The sequence below is a fragment of the Silurus meridionalis genome, chromosome 25, assembly GCF_014805685.1.
Source record: "Silurus meridionalis isolate SWU-2019-XX chromosome 25, ASM1480568v1, whole genome shotgun sequence".
Lineage (NCBI taxonomy): Eukaryota > Metazoa > Chordata > Actinopteri > Siluriformes > Siluridae > Silurus > Silurus meridionalis.
This window is the reverse complement of record NC_060908.1, coordinates 1,632,502-1,654,033: the sequence shown is the minus strand read 5'-3', so window position 1 is coordinate 1,654,033 and position 21,532 is coordinate 1,632,502. Positions and strand designations below refer to the sequence as shown.

At 39.0% G+C, this 21,532-nt stretch overlaps 1 protein-coding gene across 2 annotated transcripts in view; it reads right to left on the bottom strand.

The window, feature by feature from the left end:
• Nucleotides 1-4,083: 4,083 nt before the first annotated feature.
• brinp1 (bone morphogenetic protein/retinoic acid inducible neural-specific 1) overlaps nucleotides 4,084-21,532 on the bottom strand; it is a 107,834-nt gene continuing 90,385 nt past the window's right edge. For both annotated transcript variants that reach the window (XM_046839928.1, XM_046839927.1), the window contains 2 exons: nucleotides 17,970-18,192; nucleotides 4,084-7,592 (listed from right to left, as the gene is read on the bottom strand). In XM_046839928.1, coding sequence (XP_046695884.1) covers nucleotides 6,452-7,592; nucleotides 17,970-18,192 — 1,364 coding nt within the window. In that variant the 3' untranslated portion in view covers nucleotides 4,084-6,451. The remainder of the gene's footprint in view (nucleotides 7,593-17,969; nucleotides 18,193-21,532) is intronic.

Here is a 21,532-nt window from a genome sequence, read left to right as displayed (position 1 = left end):
AGGAGCTCCTGAGCAACTCATAAATTAGCTCAACATCATTTACTCCCTCGATATGTGGAAAATTTCTTCTTTTGAGATGTACATATAGCGCAAAAAAATCCTTAGCGCTAGCATTAGCCGCTAGCTACTTCCTGTTTAGCGGCTAATGCAAGCATGACGAACTTTTTAGCATTTTAACAAACAAATCTTATTTCAGGTACGGAGCGAGAAGCAGAGTGACACTGCGCTGACTCTAGAAAAACTCGATTCATATGAGGTTTCTAAGTCTTTCCCAACCACACGTGGTTCTTCCCCAAACTGTTATCGCAAAGTTGGAGGCACACAATTGTATCGGCCGTCTGTGGATGCAGTAGCATGAAATTTTCACTTCACTTGAAATTGGAAAGCCAAAGCTGTTCTAGCATGCACAATGACAATAAAGTTCAATCAAATCGAATCCAATACTGAGGAACATCTAAGGACTGAAATGCAAATGTTTTCTCCATTAAAAATAAAAGGTCTGTCCAGACTCCTCCTGCTCCATCATTGTGATTGACCCTGAAAATGAACCTCTAAAAGTCCTTATATTTCAAAAATTAACTTTTCACTCTGTTTACGAATTTCTAGCATCGTTCACAATGTTTTTATCACCTTGCATTTTTTTTTTATCTCTTTTAGAGACGGGGATTTGAACAAGTAAACTTCTGCTCATTAGCCCACTGCTAGCATTTTAACCATTTGGTGTTTTGCTGTTCAATTGAATGAACAATTTGAGTGTGGGTGTGAGTGTGTGTGTGTGTGTGTGTGTGTGTGTGTGTGTGTGTGTGTGTGTGTGAGCAGGAAATTCATCAATTCGTTTCCGTTTTCGCGCCATGTTTAAATGACTTTTTTTATTATTCCTTCCCTCTCCATCTTCTCCTCCTCTATTCCGTCGTGCCACAGGAAGACGGATGGTTCATGGGAAGGAGAAACAGCACCAGCAACACACATCGCATTTACATTCACATCGTCCGGGGAACAGAGTCTATTACCAGCCGAGCATGAATTCATTCCAGCACGCTGCGATGGAAATTAAAATCATATTTCCCTTTCACTCTTCTCCACACAACCTGGAACAAAGTTCACACCATTTTCTGTATTCTTTATTTATTTATTTTTTACATTTATGGAAGAATTTGGAAGAATGAGCAGCTCGTCATTAGCGTTAGCATGCCAAAGGAAACTAGAAGCAGAAGATCGAGCAGAGGGAACGTCAGTGGGAATGATTGGACTCGATTCCTGTTTTAGAGATGATTTTATTTTTATAAACACTCTAAATCTTAAAAATATGTTATAAACCCATCACTAGTCATTGTTTACGATAATTTGACTCTGATTTTAGAGAGAACATAAAATTATTTCATTATAGATTTGTAAATATAATAATCATTTATAGATATTTAATATTTTGATATTCAATAACATTTTGTATAGTATTTAAAAAATATAATTAATTGTATTATTTTATTTGAAGTTTCCCAAAATACAAGGAGTATATAATTAAATTATGTTTTATTTATAATAATTTTATCATATATTATTTTGTCCCCACATATTACTGACTTGGATCGGATCATGACATTTTTGAACTAGGAAAACCCAAAACCGGTTCCAGCATGACAATGTCCCTGTGCACAAAACCTGCTCCATGAAGATCTGCTTTCTGAAAATCTCCTGTTGTAGATCTCCAACCCTACTGAACAACTTTGGGATAAATCTGAACGCTGACCGCACCCCAGACCTCCTCAGCTTCTCACCTACATCAGTACCTGACTTTACTAACACCCTTGTATCTGAATGAGCACAAATCTTCACAAAATCTAGTGGAACATCTTCCCAGAAGAGTGGAACTCAAAATAACAGCACATACCAATCTTATAGTCAGGTGTCCACCTATGGTCAGGTTTACTCATAATCATGTTTAAAAAAAACTGGTAAAAGTTGAAGTTTAGGTTGAGGTAAAGAATTTTGAGCTCTGACATGTACTTTAATAAAAAGTCTCCATTACTGCTACATGTTTTAGTGTCACGCTGGTAACTGAATCTCACGTCATATTAATATATTTATACAAAATATTTCCAAATGTTGTTCTCTAATGAATGTATCCATGCTGAAGATCCACCATGTAGAACACAAGCAGAGAAAAGATGATGATCAGGTGATCAGAAATGTCTCTGTTCTCAGTCATGTTCTCATCACTGACTCCCTTTGTCTCATCCATGTTAACCCCAGACTTCTTACTGCCTTCTGCCTGCTCATTGTGAACTTCAGAAACTAGTCTACGTCTGTAGTGTGTGAGAGACAGGAAGTGATGTTGACGTTACTAAACAATAAAAGAAGAAAGAGTAAGAAAAAGACCTGAAGTTTTTAAAAGGGTGATAAATCAGATGCTATTAGAATAACTACATTCTGTTCTTTAAGTAAATGAAAAGAGCTGATTTAATTAACCACGCCCCTTTATAATATATACAGTTTAACTCCGCCCATATTTAAAACAAATGCGTTTAACAATGACAGCAATTTTCTGCTTTAGAATTGAATTTGTTTTTATGTTTCACTTGGTTGTTTCATGGTTGTGAAAGAAAAAAAAAACGAAAGTTCAATGTTGTAAATTGATAAACGGACACATTTTATTCTCTAACAGGCGACTCTGTGCTTCGCTCGTCATCCATGAAACACAAAGCAGCGTGATTTATTACTGTGCTCTAATTACAACCTGGCACATGCAGAAGATCTGGAGGTTTGGGTGTGGACAGACTGTGGTTTTCTCACACACACACACACACACACACACACACACTTGCTTCATTTGCAGTAGACTGTAACTCATGGCATTAATCATGGTTTGGACTGAAGCTGGTTGAGGAGAACAAACGCAACAGTGACGCAGACGAAAACAGCTTCAGCTTCTCTGAACTTCAGATCCTCAAGAACATCATATATATATATATATATATATATATATATATATATATATATATATATATATATATATATATACTCCTCTCTTCTGGGAAGATGTTCCACTACATTTTGTGAAGATTTGTGTGAGATTCATTCAGCCACAAGGGTGTAAGTAAAGTCAGATACCGATTAAGGTAAACATTCACATTCATCCCAAAGGTGTTCAATAGGGTTGGAGCTCTATAGCAGGAGATCATCCACTGCATCCCATGGAAAACAGATCTTGGTGATGCAAAAACATTGTGTATATATTGTTTTGTGATCGTCCGACCATTTGCCTGAACTTGTTCTCATGATTTTGATTCGTTTGTCCTTATTTCAAATAAATATCTACACCTACATCTATTTGAAGTCTGTTTATATTATTGACCAACATTCACTGAGGCAGAGTAAAAAAACAGAATAGAAATAATTTTCTCTGATTCATTTACATTTATGGCAATTTGCAGACACCCTTATTCAGAACGACTTACATTTAGTTCCTCATTTATACAAGTGAGCAGTTTTGGGGTTAAGGGCCTTGCTCAGGGGCCCAGGAGTGACAGGTAGGTGTGGCTGGAATTTGAACTCATGACCTTTAGATCTAAAGCCTAATGTATTCACATTGACATGCATGGCATTTGGTAGATGCCCTTATCCAGAGCATCTTACATTTATCTCATTCATACAATTCAGCAGCTATAGGGGTTGAGCTCAAGGTGCCCAGCAGTGGCAGCTTGGTGTGGGTGGGATTTAAACCTACGACCATCTGATCGAAAATCTAATGCATTTACATTTATGGTATTTGTGCAGGCGTCCTTCTCCCCAGGGGGCTTACGACTGAGCTGTCGAGGATTCAGGGCCTTGTTTTGGGGCCCAGAAGTGCCAGCATGGTGTGGCTGGGATTTGAACTCATGACCTACAGATGCAAAGTCTAAGGCTTTAACCACTCAACTATCACTTCTTCATGAATAATATATATATATATATATATATATATATATATATATATATATATATATATATATATATATATATATATATATATATTATATTAAAAGTATGATGTGAAAGCACACTACCACCCGATTGGATGCAGGAGGAGTGAGTGTAGGACTCAAGAGCACTAATAAGGACCCAAATAGAATTAATTCAATTAAAGAGAAAGCAATCAATCAATCAATCAATGAAAACCTTGCTGGGAAGTGGTAGAGACAAGCATGGCTCTTCTTATTAAATATAGCATTTTTAATGAGAAATAGATTATTATATGAAACATTCATTTGAAGAAAGCTGATTATATTTTTTTCTCTCTTTTTTTCCCAACAGAACAGCAGAAATTACACAGACAAGGTAGTGAAAGCTGTTTGCCAATCAGACCCATCATCAGACGTACCGGACGGCACGACCCGAGTCCCACATGTCGTTCTGTAAAAGGCGTAAGAAAGGACAGCGCATGTGCTTGTATGCGGCGGGAGGTGGGGGACGGACGGGGAGGTGGGAGGAGGGTGTTAGGGTTCGGGTGGCGTTCGGCACCGGCTGGTGATTTCTCTTGTTATTTTTCATCTTCTTCATCCTGCGCAAGAAAAAATATAAATTAACCGGGGTTGGGGGGCTCGCGATCCTTCCGTTATCTTGTGCTCGAGTTGCCGTGGCTGTAAAAAAAAATAAAATGGCGGTGTACCTAAGAAAAGCTTTCGATTTGTATGGCTATAACAAGGCAATGCAGCTATTTACATATTTAATATACATCTTAAGTGTTTTCCGCGAGGGAGGAGACTCAAGGCTCCTTTAAATACATGCAAAATACAGCGAGGATGAACCGAACTTCCTGTCTGCCCTTTTTCAGTACTGATGGACCCAAAAAAAAAAAAAAAAAAAAAAAAAAGACAAGATCGGGGGAAAGGAGTAGTTTATGCAAATAAAATGCAATGAAACCTTTTGGAAAATGGTTAAAGGGATAGGTAGCAGGCACTTAATAAGACTGAATGCTAATAGTAATAATAATAATAATAATAATAATAATAATAATAATAATAATAATAATCTGAATCCTCAGGATGACATGGGGATCAAATAGACAGAATCTCGACTACAAATGCACAAAAAGGGAACATTTTCCAAATAAAAAGAAAGAAAGATAGAAAGAAAGAAAGAAAGAAAGAAAGAAAGAAAGAAAGAAAGAAAGAAAGAAAGAAAGAAAGAAAGAAAGAAGCGCACATTATACATTATTCGATTACGAAGCTGAACACAACATGAACGTTTACACTGACTCTACATCTGGCTTCAGGAATACGCAGCAGCACTCCGTCATCTTCGTCGTATTCCTATCCGAGTGAGGACGACTATTTATTTTTTTTTTAATAGAAAGAAAAAAGCAAAAACTATACAAACTCATGTATAGGAATTAATTCTCAAAATAAATGTGTACAAGCCTATCTTTATTTTTCATTCCCCTGGGAATTATGGCTTTATGTCGTCTCTTGCACGTGTAACCGACTCGAAATTGTTCGACCTCAGCACTCGAAAACAATCGCAATCATAATATAAAAAAAAAAAAATTCATAATTAAAAAAATTCTGAACATGTCAGCAGTTACAGGCTGATTTTTTTTTTACTTTGTGTGTGTGTGTGTGTGTGTGTGTGTGTGTGTGTGTGTGTGTGTGTGTTAGAATCGATTGTTCACCTTTAGAGCACGTATACTTGGTATAATCAGGTCCAGGGGAAAAAAAAAGTCATAAAAAAAGCTGCAGGTTCAGCTTTTGCTCAATATGAGAGGGGAAGAAAAAAATAAAAAATTTAAATAAATAAAATCAAAATGTAAATATGCCATGAGTGACTAGCAAACAGTGATTAGCATCAAACAAAACGGAGGCTATAAACATTGTTTTTGAGTGAGAGAATGTTTTCTATACTGCCTTACATCATGCCAAGCACACTCAGAGGGATGATCGAGCAAAGAATATGCAGGAACGCTGTACAGATAACGACTTCCTGTCGTCCTTCAACGGCTAAGCTAAGACTAGCAAAACGTTCCGTACGTTGCAAGTCGTCAAATTGAAAGGATCACTAATCGGTTATTAAAAACATGTTACGCGGTAAAGAATGGCAGTTTCAGATGGACCTTTGTTCCCTCTGAGTAATATCAAGGCCTCTTTGTCATCATTGGATGTTGAATTTATTCATATATTTATATATTATATACTGTATGTACTTTTTTTTTTTTTTTTAATGCTCCATTTGGATGTGACAGACATGCTCGGACAAATATGGTACAGTCATGTTCATTTTTTTTTCTTTCTTCTGCAGTGAACTAAAAGGCTTTATCTCTGTAATTTTTTTTGTTTCTTATTTAACAATTACACTTACAAAGTTGTTAATAAGTACATCAAAAAAAGCAAAAAAAAAAAAAGTCCTAAAGGAAAGGGAAATAAAAAGAATCCTTTGTGTCTCTCTGAAGTAAATTCACTTGTTCCTTAACGCTGAACTTTCAACAGAGTTTGGTAGTCAGGTGGTCCGACTGTTTCAAGATCTCGGTATTATACATGTCCAGGGCATGATTGACTCGAATCATCTCGCTGTTGTTAAGCTTCAGTCGGTGCTTGAGCATACAGGAGAAAAGGTCTAGCTGGGGTTTCCCGGGTGCCGCCGGAGGGGCCAGGCGGTTAATCCTATCCCTGATGTCCAGCAGCAGAAGCATGATGGACGAGGATGAGTAAAACTGCGTCCCCTGTGTGTATGACTGGTTGACTTGCTGGACGGCACTCCGGAGAAGGTCGGAGTTGAAGCGTAAGCTGTAGCCGAACACCTGGATGTCGGAGATCTTGATGTAGATCTGTCGCTTGTTGGGGTCGGAGAGGTCCACGGGGCCATGGCCGGTGTCATTGCGTAGGACCGTGGGCACCTTGGCACGACTGCGCAGGTAGATGTGGACGGTCTCGAAGAAGGTTTTCCATCGGTTGCCAAGCATCAGGGTCCAGTTGAAACATTGCGAGTTCTGGAGCCGTAACTTCTCCCAGCGAGGGTATCCGTGTTCACCGAATGGCATGCTCCACCCTTCCGAGTGGCTTCCACTGAACGGGTTGACATAAACAAAGAACATGGGGTCCATGCTGCTGTTGCGCATCTGGCAAATCTTCATGGACAAGCCCACCATCATGTGCAGGTAGTCCATGCGGTTCTTGTTGCTCTTCAGCGTCAGGGACATGCGTTTGCGCCAGCGCGGGTCGAAGAAGGTCTCCAGGCGCACCTCGTTGCTGATGAAGGTGGTGTGGATGAACAAGCGGGAGTCCATCTTCTGCAACAGGTACTTCAGCTCCAGGTCCTGAAAGTCTAGATCTGTCTCGAAGCTGATGAACTGCTCGCTGCGTTCCGAGTCCACGTTTTGCGGCTCGCAGCGGCCGCGGTACAGCTTGTAGCCCTTGTTGCATGAGCCGCATTGAGAGATATTAGCCAGGCTGCACATGGCGCAGCTGTTGTTGCCACCAATCACGCACGGGATCGGACGCTGGCACAGGGTGATGCCCGTGTGGCACACGCAGGTACGCTGGCTCTCCAAGAAGGTGCCCCAGAAGCCATTTTCATTGCAGTAGAGAAATGACTGCACCCGGTTCAGCCACTGCAGAACAGATCTGTAAGCAGAAAAAAAAAGACGAGTGGATAAAACGGACCATTAACAATGCGCCAAGACTCGCTGTTGCAGGGGATTAAGTAACCGGCACGGCCCGCTACGGCTCGCAACAGTCCAATCAGTAAAATGGATAATATACTCTGCCAAAAGAAGGACTTCATTTCTCCATGAATATCACATTCCTTTCTTTTTCCCTGCCCTCAGGCATCTATCCATCCTTTTTCCATCAATTCAAGACGAGCAATGCAAGATTTCACGTCTTAAGACTACGGTTGGTGAAAAGTGATGACCTCACCACTGTGCAAATCCGAAAGACCTCCAGACATCTCCGATCAAAAAAAAAAAAAACCCATCGCCCGAGGACACGCCACACGAGGTGACGGTGGAAAGATTCTCTATTCGGAAAAAAAAAAGTGTCTACTTTCCTCCTTCAGCCTGCTGTAGAATAATTAGATCCGAATGTCATTTGTGCTTAAGGGATTATGTAGCGCTAATTGGGCTGGAATTTCTCTGAGTCTGACTTCAGTCATATCCTCAAAACCCTCACGAGACAAAGATCTGGAAAGAAACGAATTCTTCAAGCGCTGCATATTTAATATGGGTCTAATGTAATATTAATAGCCTCGGTTCTATAGGTTAAAGCTTGCGGGGTCAGGAAAAGGTTTGTGGATCCGACAAAACCGTGGAATTTATTTCAAAGCAGAGGATTTTTTTTTCTTTCTTTGCAGCGAGACTTTGGCTTTGGTACTGGGTTTTAGATTTCCAAAACTTCAATAGTATCAAGCATCATCATCTGGTGCCACACACACACACACACACACACACACACACGGTTTCAGTGACCTAAAGACCAGCCAAACATTTCTCGCTGCCTGAACAGTGATCGGCTTTATGACTTTCACCAACTTTTGCAAACTTTTAGGCAAAAAAAGAAATACAAAGCTAGATCTTCAAGATGGTTCCACTAGAAGGCCAAAGGTCTGGGTGAATGGCACAATCCAAAGAATTTGGGGATATGAAATATGGTTTGTATCGTGTCCTTGACCTTCTGCTCGAACACAATGTTCCTGTTCAGATATTGAAACATGCTCTTGTGTTGTTTTTTTAGCTCAAGCTGTATGTATTTTAGAGATATGAATTCAGTGTATTACCTGGATGTGCTCGTCTGCTTTCACTAGACAGAGCGTCTTACAAATATTCCCAACAGTTGAGTTCAATCTATATAACAGGATCTGAAACTGGCGTATTACCCGAATGTAATTTGGTGCTTTTCCGATCACGTCTCTGATTAAATGTCGGATGCTACCGGGTTCACGCGAGCGCTCGTGACGCTTAATATCGTCGCTCTCTGTATTTATTTGCAATAAGTCGGATTTATGCGGTTTGAAGCAGTAGGCTACAATATGTCGCGTTCGGTTTTTGCTCAGATATGTGATTTTGCGAGCAGCTTGCCGCTTTTATTTTCACTATTATTATTTATTTTGTGCCGCAGTACACCACAGGGAACGGGACTGGAAACGATTGCTGTTTGTTTTTCTCCAGTCACAGTACATTGGAGTGATGGTAATCAGGCAGCTTTTTTGGTGTTGGATATAAAAAAGGAGAGCGAGGAAGAGACAGAGAGATAGAGAGAGAGAGAGAAAGAGAGAAAGAGTAAAAGAACAACAGGAAGAAAAAGACAAAAAGAAAATGAAATAAAAGGTGAGGGAAAGCAAGAGAATTACAGGAAGAAGGAAAAAGGAAAAAGTAGAAATAGAGGGAAAAAGACTGAGAAAGAAAGAGAGAGAGAGAGAGAGAGAGAGAGAGAGAAAGAAAGAAAGAAAGAAAGAAAGAAAGAAAGAAAGAAAGAAAGAAAGAAAGAAAGAAAGAAAGAAAGAAAGAAAGAAAGAAAGAAAGAAAGAAAGAAAGCCAAGGAGTTGAAGTGAATTGACAGTAAGAGCGAGTGAGAGAATGAAAGGTAGAGGGGGAGTGACAGAAAGAGAGAGGATGGTACCTAAAAAAACAAAAGAAAGGGTAAGAAATATTTCTGGGGTTTTTTTGTGTAGTTTTTATCCATTTAGAGCTACATTACATCAGACAAGGGGAAAAATGCTTGGCATGTAAAGTGCAAACTCATTAATGTATAAATAAATAAATAAATAAATAAATAAATAAATAAATAAATATTTGTTATAAATATGTTTTAGTGTGTTTATTTTAATTAATATTCATTATAATGGGATTGCAGCTTTGAGTCGAGTCATGTGACTGAAATAAACATGCAGAGACTGGACGGAAGCTACACTCGTCTCTCTCTCTCTCTCTCTCTCTCTCTCTCTCTCTCTCTCTCTCTCTCTCTCGTTCCTCGCTATGGCATTCCACTCGGTGTTTATTACATTACAACTAATGACAAATGGCCACAATTCCAGCGAGCCTTCAGCCAGGGCAATAACCGCCGTCTGGACTTCTCATAAGCAGAGATGAGCTCGGCACTTTCCTTCCTCTCTGCTCTTTTGATTAAATTCCAAAATGGCAGCATTTTTTCTTTTTTTTTGAAGCGAGAGATTGTATTTCGTTTAAAGTAACATTACTCGCTTTGCTTTGAGTTTAAAGAGAATTTCCATCTGTCTCGACTCCTGCGTTCACACAGGCAATCGCGCAGGAACGTCTGCTGGGGGTCTCTTGGCCCATGTCAGCTTTTTTCACGTTTATTTATTTATTTATTTATTTATTATAGCATAATAAAAATTGCAAGAAAATCCAATGAGTAGAGAAAATATAGATACAGATATTTTCTCTACTCATTGGATTTTCTTGCAATTTTTATTATGCTATAATAAATAAATAAATAAATAAATAAATAAATAAATAAATAAACGTGAAAAAAGCTGTACATGGCCCATTTCAGTACATTTTAATCACTAAATGAGGTTTAATCTCAGACATTTCTTGACGGAAATACGACCTGAGATGTTGAGTTCAGAAGGCGAAATAAATAAACATTGCACCTACTATAGATATGTTTATTTCCTTTATTCATTAAGAACTCATCATCTGTTCAGTTATATTCCAAGGCATCTGCGTTCCAGCTGGGACATACTATACATTATAGAGATAAAAGTATTGGGACACTTGATCTTTTCACCCAATTGTGGTTCTTCTCCAAAATCCATCAAATTAGAGGCACATAATTGTAAAGCACATCTTTAGATGTGGTAGCATGAAATTCTCCCTTCACTAGGAGACCCAAACCTGTTCTAGCATGACAATGTTCCTGTGCACAAAGTCAGCTCCATGAAGATCTGCTTTCCATGGGATGGAAGTGTGTGGAAAACCTCCTGATATAAAGCTCCAACCCTATTACAATCATTTCCGACACTGACCGAACCATAGGACTTTAACACCCTTGTGGCTGCAGGAATCTCCAGAAATCTTCACAAGCAAATCTTCCAAAACATCTTCCCAGAAGAGTGAAGAATTTTCCAACAGCTAATTGGGATTCAATGTAAAAAAAAAATGAATGTTGAAAAAGCTCCTATCTTTTCGAGATGCAGGTCTTCACAAGCTTTTGTCCATCATGTGAATGAAGATATCATTACAAACATTAATACTAAGGTTTTTGAAAGCTTTTACAAAGATGTGGTATTTATCCTGAGTAACACCAGAGAAGGAGCTCAGCTTCTTTCCTGCATGAATACAAAAAAAAAATTGTGCTGAAATGGTGAACTTTCTGCATCAGCTGTTTGACTCCAGCAGGGCAAGACTGCTCACTCTCGCTTTTTTCCCCCGAACACAGGAAATTGTGCTGCTCGCAAAAAAAATAAAAACTGTGCTAATCGAATAAAAGCCGATTTATTGCTGAGCTGGAGTTTCTTCTGAAACTTTGCATTTCTCTCCACCCCAACCGCATACACTCACGACCTCGTTCCCGTAAACACAACGGAGCGAAAGCACGAGATAAGGAAAGGCGACCGTAGATGGTCTTATTTCAGCACATTATCAGATCAGAAGATGAACAGATCTGCAGGTTTATTTGGGTTCTCGCTGAATTTATCCGTGTCTGAGTTCTTAATGAGGCTGAATGAGCAACTGGTCAGCTGTATTCAGTAAGCGGTGGTACTCAGGAGTCGGCGTGGTTATTGTCTGAAGGTTCTGGGAGCTGGAGTTCCTGAAGGAAGTGTCAGTTCTGATGCTTGAAGGGAGGAATTCTGGACTCTAAATGGTTAAGAAGGGTGTTGGTTCATTTTCTAGAGCGGGAGCAGTTTATATCAATTTAATGTTAATGTTAATACAGAAACACGTGTCAATGATGTGATTGGGGCAAGAAGTAGGTCAGGGGTTAAGATTTAGAAGCTCTGCTCACAAGTTTATGAATTAAAATCCCACCATCATTAAGTTTACTACTGGGCCCCTGAGCAAGACCCTTAGGAGGGGCTTGGCATGTGAAGTGTAAACTCATCAATGTAACAAAATAAATAAATAAACAAATAAACAAATAAATAAATAAATAAATAAATAAATGAATAAATAAACCAGCCAACCAACACATGGAATAAAACATTTCAAAAAGTGAAATTTTTTATTTATTTATTTTTTTTTTACTTTAATTGCCAATATTATTGAGCTGCAGCTTCGAGGCTAAAATAAACACACGATGGAGGAGTTTTGCACATTGTGTTTTCTGGACAAAAACTGCTGTGTTTTTGTTTTCTGAATAGGAACAGATCTGCATCTTTCTTTCAGAAGAGTGGGTTTTTTTCAGAAGGGATCTTGCTGATTTATCGGTCTCAGAGTCTTTGAGGATTTTAGGATGCTGTTTGCTACTGATAACGAGCCACTTGTTTCTGTTCAGCGTCAGCAAGATGCTCTTACAAGGCAGCCAAAGAGCAGGACGAGAGGGACGAGAGGGACGAGAGGGACGCTCCAAATGACAAACTAAACCGACATCAGCACAGACACAGCTGCCAAAACCTGGGGATTTATTAACACTTATACGTTTCAAGTCCACGGCCTATGAAGTCCGAAATGTCTCCAGAACATGTGACCTTATTGGTTAAACGTCCTTATGATTTTTGATTGCGTATAAGTGACGACATATTTAGTTTAAATTGTTCTATTAATTTTACACTTGCATCAGGGAAATTGTTTTTACTCTCGGACAGATTTGATTCACGATGTACTACATACACTCCATATCCATCTTAATTATCCTCAAGAGTGTGGAGATGTTTCCATGGGCCAAACCGAATGAAAAAATTCCAGCCAGGTTTATACTGAATACAACATCAAGTTGAGACAGAGCATAAAAAACAAAATGTTTGGCTGAAGGAAATTATTTAACATTTTGTGGTCTAAATTTCATTCCATATCTGCATCCATGCAAATGCTGCTACATGTGTGTATTTATACTGCATATATTATTCTATTGTAGAATTGCCACCATATTCATTTTCTATTTCATTTTTTTATTTGTTCCTATTCAATCATATTCGATTCAATTACATTGTATTTCTACGCAATTCACAATGTACATTGTCTCAAAGCAGCTTTACAGAATACTGGGGGCGACTGTGGCAAAGAAAATACTATAGATGCTATAAGATAGAAACCTTGAGAGGAACCAGACTTAAAGAGGAAACCATCCTCGTAAAATATAATATGTCTGAATTTCCCATCAAAGTAGTGTGTTTAAATTTTTCTTCATGGTCCTACATATAAATTTTGCAGACGTTCTAATAAAATTTAATCATCAAGTTTAATCCTTATTGGCTGAGGAATATCAGAAATGAAATTCCTATAGGAACTGGTAGTTCTTAAAGTCACACCACAGTGCAGCTGAATTCTGGACTCTGATTGGTCGTGAGGTGTTGAGTTGTTTTCTATTACAAAAGCAGTTTAAAATGATGCACTCGTAATCGAAAAACGTGTTAATAAAGAAATGAGTTTGATCGGGTATATGGTTCAAGATAGACGTCTACGATGGAAGGAGTCTCCAGTGTGAAATCATGGTTGAAATGAACAGTTATGGAAGGAGTCTCCAGTGTCAAAATATTGTACTAGTCAAAGGTAAAACTTTAGCTTTCAGTTTTCAAGATGTTGGAGTTTCGGGAAAATGATAAGATTCAATTGAATTTTGTCCATAATCATTAATCTGGTGAGTGTGCAGCAGTTTTTAGCTGCTCTTACTATTGTTCTGCAACATTAAATATAACAATAAACAGATAAAAAGTAATCATTAGACCTAGCAACCTTCATGTTACTTTCCTCCTGTGAAGTTAAAGCGTTGCTGTTGTTTGGATGGTAACATTCAACTTTTCACAATCAGCACAATTGTAAATAAATATTCCTTTGAAATTGAAGAATAAAGAACGTCCCCTGACTGTGATCCGGAACAGCACAATCCTGACGTCTTCCCTATTAGCGAACCACCCGCATGCGATGTTGTTGAGCTGCAATTTGTGCTACTGGGGTGTGTGCCTGCTAAATCCTGACCCCTGCTACACACTCTGATTTGTCAACCAGCATGAAAAACATGTGGTGTTTTTGTTTGCGTTCGAGCTTATTTAAATCAAATGCTAATTCAAAAAACTCACGTTCAGCAAATAAATTAGCCTCCGACTTTGAATTGTAAAAATATGTCTTTGCTCAGGCATTGGAACGCAACGGACAAACCGCGTTCCACCATGAATAAACAATCAGGGCGAAAATGCAAAGTGACCATTTCGTTTTCTTTGCTAAGCGACGCTGATAAGACTGAAGGTCCTCGTTTCCCTCACTGTACTGCGGCACATTCCTCCATTCCTAATTCATCTCTCTCTCACTCTCCCTTTTCTCTGTCCTTCCCCTCTGTGCTGTCAGACGTCCTTGATGTTCACCCCGCAGAGTCCTGACTACACTCTGCTCGCCTTTGATAACGCTTCCGCACAAAACCTTGTCAAAGCCGCTATTGAAGCGTGGATGCGCTACCCTCACATTAGTGACAACTGACGTCCTTGACATCCACAACAAACACCCCCCATCCCTCCACCCTCCCACCACTGCTGCAACCAGAACCTCAGGTGAACTCAGAGAAATCTTTCCCATCCTTTTATGTGACTGTCACTTGTGCACTTGATTTTTTTCCTTCCTTTTTCTTTCTTTCTCGCTTTCTTTCTCGTTTTCTTGCTGAGTGTGCATGTTCGTTCTAATCGGCTTGACAAGTCTGCCAGCAGGTTTTGAAAGAATGAAAGTCGTGTCGTGCCATGTCTCAGATCAGATTTCATAAGTCCTATCTTCAAGAGGACAGTCTCTTCTCCGGCTGTGTTTACAAATTCCCTTTACAAGGTATGGGATTGATATGCAAATCAGGAGGGTTTCCAGGAGAGGGCCGGCAAATCAAGGCCTTACTTGTGTGGACCGTCGGTGGTTGTGTGAAAGGTTGGGAACCTGGACTTGAAGGTCTGAACATGGTGAATTATTTAAAGCTTAAGCCTGAGGCAAAAATATTAAACTCATCTCCAAACCCATCATGACCTTGGGAACCAACGAATGAATTCACAAAATCAACTAACCGACAATGACTGTAGGTATATCCAGCAAAAAAGGTCTCAGTTGGTTTAAAAAAGTTTTAAGATTTGCTCTGTTTAGAAGAAAGTACTTTATTTATCTACGTTTTCACACTATCACCTTAAAAATACAGCCCTTGTACAGCAAAACACTACTGGAATGTGTCCTGGAAGATTTCTTTTCAAAGCGTGTCAAGCACCTTCATGATTCATACTGGATCTCCGTAACCGTGTTTAAATGGCAACCTTTGAGCTGGACCTTCATCTTCATGAAGAGGGTGAAGTAGGCAGGAGCCAAATCTGGCGAGCAGGGTGGGTGCGGAAGTGAGAACATGTGAATTGTTCTCCAACAATCATCATGCACAAGTTGCTGAATGGTTTCAACATTTCTGGGGTTGAGATCATTGAAGGTCTTCATGAACTCTCGTCATCTTCCAATGATGTTCTTCTGCTCTTGAAGCACACGAGCCACTCAAAACACCTTGAATGACTCATTATGTCAAATGTACGTCAAGTCAAAGGTCTCTGTGGCAGATTTGCACAGTTTCACGCAGAAACTTAAGTTGCTCTTTGTTCTAACTTGCTGTCCGTGAGGAAACTGCCGTTGTGGTATCTCACTTGGTCAGAATAGCACCAGTTACACCATTAGTCTCCAAAATTTTTAATACCACCTCGTACATCCTGATTCGAAGCCTAACTTTTAGAACTTTTTACACAACTTTGCCATATCGACCGTGAAATATTTGCCTGCTCTTACCTTTAGCCTACAGCCTCAGCATCATGTTTCACAGCTCACGCTGTATCTGATATTTTTCTTGATTTCTGATTTTTTTACACTTTTCAGGCCACAAGCTTCAGAATCTCCACGCTTCCAGTTTTAAGCTTAAAAAAAAAAAAATCAATATCATTTCAATGAGCTGAGAATCTTCTACTATGTCTCCCAAAACACCTCGCAGGCCAAAATATAACCTTGTCAACAAGCAGGGAGAAGTGTGTCTGAATTCACCAAAACAAGACTGACGTTTGTGGATTTCATTTGATTGCATCCAGGGCTGTGAAAACTGTGAACCCTGCTCTTAATAACAACTTTAAAGTGAATAACTATATATTGTTTACACAACTTTGTTAGGCTTCATTCTCTTGAAGCTTGTGTATCCGTTGCAGACTAATTGCAGCCTCGAGTCATGCAGCTGATGTAGTATCTGATATAGTTTGTGTAATCTTCTGGCTGCAGGCTTCAGAATCTTGAAGCTTTTAGTCCCTTTTTTTGTTTTCTATTGGTGCTATGCCTAAAGGGGTTCATTAAGGACCAATAGACCACCATTGACAACTTGTAGATAACATGTTGGTATTAAATCACATTCTAATTTTTCCTATTGGTGGTAAGGGTACATCACCACCTCGACCACTGAGATGGATTTCTGTTTGGAAGGTCATGACTTCAAACCCCAGGCTCCTAACCCTCAATATCTGCAACATGATGTAAATACATCAGTGTCCAGTAATTATCCAGTAATTAGTCCCAGTAATCCAGTAATTAAGTTTTAACACTGTTTGGTTAGGATGATGTATTAAATATACACACCCCACAGAATGGAAACCATTGGGAAATGGTTTTAATAGTTGACAGTTAACGGTGAACTTTTAGAGCTTCTGTGATGGTTTCTATTTCTAAATGTTTTCCATGTGACCATGAAGATTTTGTGCATCACTTGTAGCTGGCTAATAAAACAGTTCACCTTAGCTAGCTAGCTAGTTTAACTTACATGAATTTGTGCAACAATTGTATCTGGCTAGTCAATCAAGTTATTTAAACTAGCTAGCTATTTTAAATACCTTGTAGCTGGCTAGTCAACCATGTCTTTTTAACTACAGTAGCTAGCTAGTTTAACATACATTAGCAGTTAGTTTGAATAAATGTAAATGTTTTTAGCTATCTAGCAAACTTTACCGTATGTAGAGAGAAAGAGAAATCATGAAAGTTATTTTGAGCTATCATGAACAATTAGTGTGTATCAAAAACATTAGCTAGAAAATTAGCTAGTTACTAAGTAAGTTCAGTGTGTGTGCGCTTTATACTGCCTTGCTAATACAAAGATCTGATTACAACCTGCTAATTAAGGTAAAAGTGTCCCTTGGTTCTCTTGTCTTGTCCTATTTGCACCATTAAATCTGATAATTCTGTAATATAGAGAGTTTATTAGACGTTACGGTGGACAGAGATTGTAAGGGTGAGTGCACACTGAGCACCGCAAAAAATCTCCAAATGTCCAGGACTTAAAAATAAAACATGCAGTTTACACCTGTCTTTTCCAGCAATATCTGGTTCCTCCCCGAACTGTTACCATGAACATGGACGCACACAATTGTACAGGACGTCTTTGTAGCATGACATTTTCCCTTCACTTAAACTCGAAGACCGAAACCTGTTCCAGCATGGCGATGCCCCTGTGCACAAATCCAGCTCCATGAAGATCTGTTTTACACGGTTTGGAGTGAAAGATCTCCTGCTATAGAGCTCCAACACTATTTAACATCATTGGGCTCATCACCTCACCCACCTGACTTTACTAACACCCTTGTGTTTGAATGAATCTCCACAATTCTCCACAAAACTGAGTGAAACATCTTCCCAGAAGAGTGGAAGTTATTATAACTGTGAATGGGGAGTCAATGTGGAATGGGATGTTCAAAAAGAGCACAGATGAATCTTATGGTCAGGTGTCCACAAACCTTTGTCCATAATGTGTATGATTCTGCAAGCATGATTTAGATTCTTTAGAGCGTATGTGTGTAACATGTAGTGTGTGTGTGTGTGTGTGTGTGTGTGTGTAATATATACAGTCTGCGCTTACCTCTCTCTAGGCATCTGATGGTTGGGGTTGTGGTGACATCGGATGCTGAGGCTGAACAGTTTACGTGCCGTGCGCTGAATCTTCAGCCTCAGGACCTCGAGGGAGCTCTGGAGCAGCCGGTAACGAGCCTGCAGGTCCCAGTCGCTCCCCCACAGCAAGTGCACACTGCTCACCGGCAGGAAGTGTGTGGAGGGCAGACGCTTCAGGAATGACTTGAACTCATCTGAAGAACAGATAAACAGAGAGATAAAGAAAGAGAGGACGAGTTTATTATAGTTGTCACACATTCTGTACATCAGTTTAACACTGTATAATGAGATTTAGCGCTTGTAGCTAAAAATACTACATGAAGTGAATTTCTTGATACTACAAACATATATATATATATATATATATATATATATATATATATATATATATATATATATATATATATATATATATATACACATCATCAGCATTCTCCTACTGATATACCCCATGTCCCTCTGCACAGGTCCAAACCACCTCAATCTCGCCTCCCTCACCTTGTCTCTAAAACGTCCTACATGCGCTGTCCCTCTAATAAACTCGTTTCTAAATACATATGCGCTTATAAATAAATATATAAATACAGTTTCTTTATTGAATACCTTCAGACTACAATGTGTCATTGATGAATTTTTTTTGTTTGTTTTTGTGAAAAAGAAAAACAAACACTTTTATATAGACTTTTATATAAACTGTAGGTATTAAAAAAACTTTTTATATAAATTATTATTATTATTATTAAGACATAAATTAGTTTGTGTATTAGTTAGTTTGTAAAACAAATTGTATAGCAAAGAATACATTTTTTTGGCTTCTCTATCATTTATTTATTTATTTATTTGTTTATTTATTTTTCTATTTATTAATTTTTAATTATTTATTAACAGTTAAAAAATGCTTGAATATCCCGTTTTTTGTTGTGGTGCAATATCATAATTTAGAGGGAAAAAAAAATAAATAAATAAATTATAAATGCAATAAAATATCTTTAGACTTCTTTATACACATAGTGGGAAAAAAATATAATAAAAAATAATAAAAAGAATTAATGTGGATATTTATTTTCCAATTCTTTAATATCTGATCAAATAGTCTTTAAATCTGGACTCTTTTTGACATTTGTTCCATAATGTGGTATGTGGAAATGTTTCCAAACCCTGCATGGAGGTTTTCACATGTAACCCTGTAACTTCTTTACAATTTTAGGCTCCTTTCCCCTCATCTTGGTTCAACTTATATCTGAAGTCTGTAAAGGCAATCAGAGAGCGAAACAGGAAGTGCTACAGCGTTATCACTCCCCTGAGCCCGTTGGCACGGCACAGGATTCAGAGCCACTTTCCCTCGTCCATAAATATTTTTTGCAGCGCGGCTTTATGGGCAGCGTTGTTATAATGGTGTCGGGGCCTAGCTCGAAGAGATCCGCTAATGCGCACACGTGCCGCTTTAAATGCGCTTCGTGTGCGGTGAGTATGACCCTGCGTTACACTGGTGTACATTATAAGGCCTGACATGTAATTCAGAATGTGTCTGGGTGCCTTGTGGAAATAGTGTCATAAATCAGAAAGGACATAAAACGCTCAGTGACTGGTGTAGTTTGGGCCCTCGGTGGCTGAGGGCTTTTAGCTTTGGTTTGCTCTTTGCAGTTGAGGTTTGCACATGAAATCATTACTGACATTAACCTCTGGTCCTGTTCACAATGAATATTCCATCAACCCTCGAAACTGCTAAATCACTGCTCACTCGTATGATCTGGGAGGTAGTAGCTTAGTGGTTAAGGCATTGGTTATGTCGTTGGACTTTTGATCCAAATCTTTTGAGTTCAAATCTCAAAACAAAGCTGGCACTCCTGGGCCCCTTAGCAAGGCCCTTAACTTTATTGCTGATCAGTTGTATAAATGAGATGTAATGTAATTCGCTCTGGATAAGGCATCTGCTATATGCAATAAATGAAAAAAGAAACATACAGAAAAAACACTTTTAATCAGTAGGGTTTATATCCAAACACCACCAAGCTGTCACCACTGGGCCCTCGAGCAAGGCCCTTAATCCTCAATTGCTCAGCTGTATAACTAAGATAATACAAATTGAATATTATATATATTATAACATATAAACTGTAAGTTTATATTGAATCAGGGGGTCTTTCAAATGCTGTAAATGTAAACAGACACACATATACACCAGTCAGCCATAACTTTATCACCACTGACAGGTGAAGTGAAGAACACCGATGATCTCTTCATCATGGCACCTGTTAGTCGCTGGATTTATTTATTAGGCAGCAGGTGAACATTTTGTCCTGAAAGTTGATGTTAGAAGCAGGACAAAAATGGGCGAGTGTAAGGATTTGAGCGAGTTTGACAAATTGTGACGTCTAGATGACTGGGTCAGAGCATTTCCAAAACTGCAGTTCTTGTGGGATGTTTCTGGTCTGCAGTGGTCAGAATCTATCAAAAGTGCTCCAAGGAAGGAACAGTGGTGAACTGGCGACAGGGTCGTGGGGGAAGAGGGGATGTCCAAGTCTCTGTTAAGTTGTTAGTGTGAAACGATGCACTGGATTGATCTGTTTGGAAACAAGAGGTGGGGTTCTGTCACTATGAGTTACAGTAAGAAAGATCTTGGCCCCGTAATTGCTGCTTTGTAATGTATACATTTTACCTCAAACGAACGAAAAAAGTCAATGTTATTGGAACTAATCTTTTAAGAAACCAATGTGTTTAATTATTTTAAAGTCATGAAGTCCTGGGGAAATTGTAAGGCTCTAAATATTTATGCATCTTTTGCATTATGTTTGTTTTGACTTTAAAAATTTGAAATTATTGCTCGGTTGATGCTTCGGATTTACTCAAAGTTTAAGGACAAGGCAAAGTTTAGAAAGTATACATTCGTCCAATCAACTGATTAACCATTTTAAACAATTACCGCGTCCCGAACGAATCCCTGATGTGTCTCGGCGGACCACTTAACGCCATTTTGCTGACTTTCGTTGTATTTTTCCTCCCCCTTCCACTTTCCCTCTTATTGTTTATCACACACCCAGGACCAGTTCATTTATTGCCAGGCCCGTCTCCAGAAATATTGCGTCGACCTTGAGGCCTTCAAACTCAATTTGAGTGTCCTCTGTTCACTATAAGTATATGTGAGTGTCAGGTTTTATTTGGGCCGTTTATTGCTTGTTAATAATACATAAGCTGTGAGGCCGGTGAGGTAGATATTAAACGATGTCCTCAGAGAGGAACCAAACCTATTTTGGTTCGTTTTTTCCTCTTTCTCGTGTGAAGAGTACGGCGACTGCTGGCTTCGCGTGGCGTGGCGCGCTGGTTTCGCGAGTTGCATAAACAAACCTGCTATTAGAGTTTGTTTGTGTTAAAATCTCGGCTCATCTGCTTATGAGATGAGGGACACTGAGTGTCTCAAAACGAACAGACAATACGGTGGAACCCAATACCAATCCAAATAGGCCCCAGGTGATGTTTGGTTCATCCAATGCAGGCTGGCATCTGGTTCACTTCCTGTTTCCTGACACGACGCTG